The sequence below is a fragment of the Micropterus dolomieu genome, linkage group LG03 (assembly GCF_021292245.1).
Source record: "Micropterus dolomieu isolate WLL.071019.BEF.003 ecotype Adirondacks linkage group LG03, ASM2129224v1, whole genome shotgun sequence".
Taxonomy (NCBI): domain Eukaryota; kingdom Metazoa; phylum Chordata; class Actinopteri; order Centrarchiformes; family Centrarchidae; genus Micropterus; species Micropterus dolomieu.
This window is the reverse complement of record NC_060152.1, coordinates 34095017-34100284: the sequence shown is the minus strand read 5'-3', so window position 1 is coordinate 34100284 and position 5268 is coordinate 34095017. Positions and strand designations below refer to the sequence as shown.

At 37.8% G+C, this 5268-nt stretch overlaps 1 protein-coding gene across 2 annotated transcripts in view; it reads right to left on the bottom strand.

The window, feature by feature from the left end:
* Positions 1 to 2872: 2872 nt before the first annotated feature.
* Positions 2873 to 5268, bottom strand: part of cmtm7 (CKLF-like MARVEL transmembrane domain containing 7) — a 13638-nt gene continuing 11242 nt past the window's right edge. For both annotated transcript variants that reach the window (XM_046043814.1, XM_046043815.1), the window contains one exon: positions 2873 to 3682. In XM_046043814.1, the coding sequence (XP_045899770.1) occupies positions 3575 to 3682 (108 nt within the window). In that variant the 3' untranslated portion in view covers positions 2873 to 3574. The remainder of the gene's footprint in view (positions 3683 to 5268) is intronic.

The following is a 5268-nucleotide window of genomic DNA, read 5'->3' as shown; positions in this document are numbered from 1 at the left end:
TTGGAGTTGTTTGGAACAGAACTCGCGCCTCGCTGTCCTGTTAGACACCTTCTGAGACAGCAGTTTAGCCTGTTTTGACCGCCTAAGTGTAGGGAGCTAACAAGCTAATATTAGCTGTGCTAGCTACTATTTAGGGGTAAAGACTAAGATATATCCGTAGCATTAAGTGCTAAAAGTTTCGTTAAGATTCTTAATCCTGTTAACTTTTTCCTCTGATTTCTGATTTTAGCCAAAGTTCTTGCAGACATTTACATTTATTTATTAGTAATTAGAAAACTTAACATTTCAGATCTCTGGCTTCTTTTTATCAAGTAAGAAAATGACTTTGTACCAAAACACACCTCCAGTCTCTTATCTGCACTGTTCCTGAAAATACCGAGCTGATGATGATAACCAGCCCTGGTTTTGGAGGAATGATCACGTCCTAGCACGGCCATTTTCGACAGCTGACTTAACATCCGGTCATTTAGCAGTGCGCTTCACCACTTAGCTTCGATTAAATATTCAATCCATCTGAAATGTTTGTAGAACTAAAAGACAAACTGCATTTTAATCCTGTCCTGTGTTTTATTAAGACTTCTGTTCAACGTCACAGATGCTCCGATTGGTCAGAAGGCCAAGGAGCGGGGGGGCCGTATGATGTGGAAATCTGATGTGCACAGATTAATAAAATGTTCACACTCACTAAAGGAAAGCACAGATTAAAAATTTAAAGTCGGGCAAATAGTGAAAATACAACATGCAGGGATAACGTCCAGGCCAGTAGAGGTTTCTTGTGCTTTAACAGTCAAAGAGAATTGTACAATGGCTAACGTTGACTTATTGTTTTAAATTAGGTGCAGAATACCGGATATTAGTAATACTTTCACTATTTTATGACACCCGTTGTGAGTCTGTGCTTTCATTTAGTTGCTATTAGACTTAAATGCTGCATTACTTTTAAGCATTTGCCTGCTTTTAATCTGAATACCAGACGCATTTCTTTGTTATCTCTTTAGTTTAGTTCATTAATCTGTGCATACAATTTATCCCTTAGTACATTTTGATAATTTTTTTATTAATTTGCACGTATGTTTTATATTTACTATTATTGTCAGTTTTATTGTTTCTTGTAGACAGCTTATATATATATATATATATATATATGCATTTACATTCATTATGTAAGTTCTGTGTGCATGTGTGACTTTTATTAATCCGTACATGTTTGTGTAAATGTTTCTGATCTGCGTGTACTAGCGCCACAACGATTAGTCAATTATTCGATAAGTCGGTTGAAAGAAAATTAATCGAAAACTCTTTTCATAATCGATAAATCGTTTCAGGCATTTTTTAAGCAAAAATGTGAAAAATTTGCTGGTTTCATCTTCTTAAATTGAGGAATTGCTGCTATTCTTTATGATAGTAAATGAAGAGTCTTTCGGTTTTGGACTGTTGGTTGGACCAAAGAAGCAATTTGAAGACAGGGCTTAGGGCTCTGGAAAATTGTGATGAGCATTTTTCAATTTCTTGACATTTTATAGACTTAACGATTAGTCGATTAATCGTGAAAGTAGTCGGCAGATAAGTCAATGACAATAATCGTTAGTTACAGCCCTAGTGTGTACATTTCATTAAAACGTGTGTATGTATTCTTTATAATTCATAATATCATAATAGTGTTTTTTTTATTCGCTCATTATTTGTTTTATTACATACTTTACTGATCAGTGCACTTTTTTAATGTATGCAATAAATCTATTAATCTGTGCAAACAGATTGCAACACCACTAGTTTTCTCCACCATACGACCCCCTTACAGGCTCCATAGAAACCCTAATCACTTTATTATAATGTTGACACGGCGCTCTCTTTTTTGGCATAATTTCAAACTGTAATTGATGTGCTTTCTGCGTGCATGAAATTCAGATTTGAAATTCAAATGGTTGTTTTGTTTAAAAGCACCAAGGACAGTCCTGCATGTGCTGTCTGTGAGGAAATACTGGACAGCATGTTGTAATGAAACTGTAATAAATGCTGCAGAGTCAGACACAGCTGCTGAAGTTAACAGCAAATTGATTAGCGTGTTGGCTGTTCTCTGACAATGGGACGTTAATGTGATGCTTCATGGGTGTTACTGCACCACCCAGATCCAGAAAGGCTTGGTTCACTATTATGCACATTATTTTTTAAAACAGTAGTGAGATTACTGTTTGAAGGAAATCACCGGTGCTATTCTACTTTTTTTTGTCCGAAAAATCTCTTGTTCAGACTCAAAACATCAACATGTCGGTCCGTCTCTTTCTGACGTCCCTTCTGTGGCTCTCAGCTCCGAGCCCTTTGGTTCCTCCTGAAGACGTAAATCTTTACAAAGACCTCATAAATATATAGTTTCATGTTTAAAAAGACTCAGTTGTTTCCTAAAACAGGAGGAAATATTTGGGGACTATTTTCAGCGGCGGATTAATCTACATTTGTTTCAGACAAACTTGTTAGCTGATCAATTCAGTTGGTTTGGTTCTGCATGTATGGATTTGTTGATAATCACCAGCCTTCTTTTAATTACACAGAGATGCAGCACTTTTTCATGTGTTTGTTTGCATTGTTAGCATGCTAATGTTTTCCTTGATTCAATTCACATAAATTCTTAGCATGCTATTGTTTTAGCACACATAAGTATTAAGCCCTGAGAAGTGTTTTAGCATGCTAACAAAGTCATTAGCATGCAAGTTGTTTTCTGTAAAAATATTAGCTTGTTAATGTTTGTTAGCACCCTAGAATAATGACAATTTTTGCATTTTGATATTTTAGTGTGCTAGCAAAAATTAGCATAGCAGGCTAACAGGGCTATATACTGTGCATCATTTCATTGATGGGCATTTAAGAAAAGTGATTTAGTTAAAAAGAGTTTAATACATCCGTGGTCCAGACTGCTTGAGCTCTGAGTGGAATAAAAAAAGTAGGAATGGATGAGACGTTTGATCACCAATCAAAGCAAATCAAGCTTTAAGCTACTGTAAACCACAGAGGAGATGCTACAAAGGCACGCAGATCTGCGTGACTGGCTGTTTTTGGGAAGGGAAATCGTCTGAATGTCTTTTTATGGCACACAACAGGAAGAGGGCTCTGTTCCTTCAGAGCTAACACAGCTTAAACTTTTACAAAAAGCTTCTCTAAATCTTTGACAGCAGATGGTGGAAGTAGAGGAAAACTTAGCAAACAAAAAACAAACAAAAAAATCTCTATAAAACCAAAATGGCGACCTTTTCGGGGAGGTAAAGTCGGTGCGGGAAGCAGCAGGGATCATGGGAAATGACAACAGGTGACTGATTGTTTGCACCACACACTCATTTGTTGATACAGATCCATCGAATGTGTTACTGATATATAGAAGGTTAAAATGTGACACCGAGCACCTTTAACACGAACATGTGACTTTAGGATTCAATGATAAATGAGTAAAGCTGTTCACTACTGTCCTCTCAGGGTTTTTACTGTGATGATCGGAGGATATTTATGTCTCAGATGCTGAAAACGATGGCTGGTCCTGGATCAGCTGTTCCAATTACCTCTGCAGTAAAGAATTATAATCAAATCAAGTTATCTTATCCAGGCGCTTCGCTCTGCAGAAAGATAAGCCAGAACACAGCAAACTGTCGACATCTGGTTCCTTCACGATGGATCGCTGATTACACTGCTGCACCTGCAGGGGAGAAAGGAAGGAAGGGAGGACAGGAGGGAGGACGGGAGGATGGAAGGGTGCAGGAGATAAGCAGAAATGTAGGGAGTTAGCTCACTGCAGGATAAAAATTCTTTCTGTCATGTGAATCTGTTTCACATGGCTGATTATCAGTTTAGGTTTCTTTTACGAAACAACAGATGCTTTAGTGTAGGAAGGAATCTTATATATTCTGCCTCTCAGTTCCCTTTTAACGGCCAGTTAACATTGATTAGCATTCCTTACTGAAACACAGTACGTCTCTTCAGAGGTGGAAGAAGTACCCCACTGGTATGGGGGTAAAATAATAATCCTGCGCCTCTTTTAGGCTTTCCAAATGTTATCCACCGGATGGATTAAATTCTTTCAAAAGAAAGTATCCACTGATTTACAGCTGCTCGTTTGGCCGCTAGTAAAACTGGCTTCAAAGCACGGAGCACTTCCTGTGAGCTCGGAGGAAATGATGCTTCCAAGCTGACCAATCACAGTTCTTCTGGTCTGCGTCACCGCGATGTGTAGTTACATTTTCTATAAGTATCTGAGAGCAGCACACATTTTTGAGTTATCTGAGTTATTTCTTGTTTTACAATGACATTTTGGCCATTTTATGTTTGTGCTGTGATTCAAACAACCTGCAGGTGTTCCTGTTTACAATCATCTACATAACTATTTATGTATTTGGGTACGAAGACCACAATGGAAGTAAGTTTGTAACTTTCTTGTGTTATCCTCGACAGTTCTGGTAAATGTGTATTTGTCACTGTGATGGCATCTTTTTATGGATTTACTTGTGTTACTGTCCAAGAAAATCGAATCAAATCAAATGACGAAGGTTAGAATATACTACTATGGCGCTACAGGTGCTGTGAAAAATTGGATTTTGTGGTGGTGCAGCTAAATAGAACATTTTGGTTCACCAGTGCAAGCAATGCAGAAAGCTAGTCTGGAGCCCTGTTAAGTAAAAGTAGAAATAAAGTAGTAAGTAAACGTCCTGCTCTCAAAATGTTACTTGAGTAAAAGTAAAAAAGTATTAGCACCAATATCCACTTTAAGGACCAAAAGTGAAAGTAGTCATTATGCAGATTGGCCCCTTTCAGAATAATATATACAGTGGGTACGGAAAGTATTCAGACCCCTTTAAATTTTTCACTCTTCGTTTCATTGCAGCCATTTTCCAAAAATCAAAAAAGTTCATTTTATTTCTCAGTAATGTACACTCAGCACCCCATCTTGACAGAAAAAAAACAGAAATTTTTGCAAATTTATTAAAAAAGAAAAACTGAAATATCACATGGTCATAAGTATTCAGACCCTTTGCTCAGTATTTAGTAGAAGCACCCTTTTGATCTAATACAGCCATGAGTCGTTTTGGGAAAGATGCAACAAGTTTTTCACATCTGGATTTGGGTATCCTCTGCCATTCCTCCTTGCAGATCCTCTCCAGTTCTGTCAGGTTGGATGGTAAACGTTGGTGGACAGCCATTTTCAGGTCTCTCCAGAGATGCTCAATTGGGTTTAAGTCAGGGCTCTGGCTGGGCCATTCAAGAACAGCCACGGAGTTGTTGTGAAGC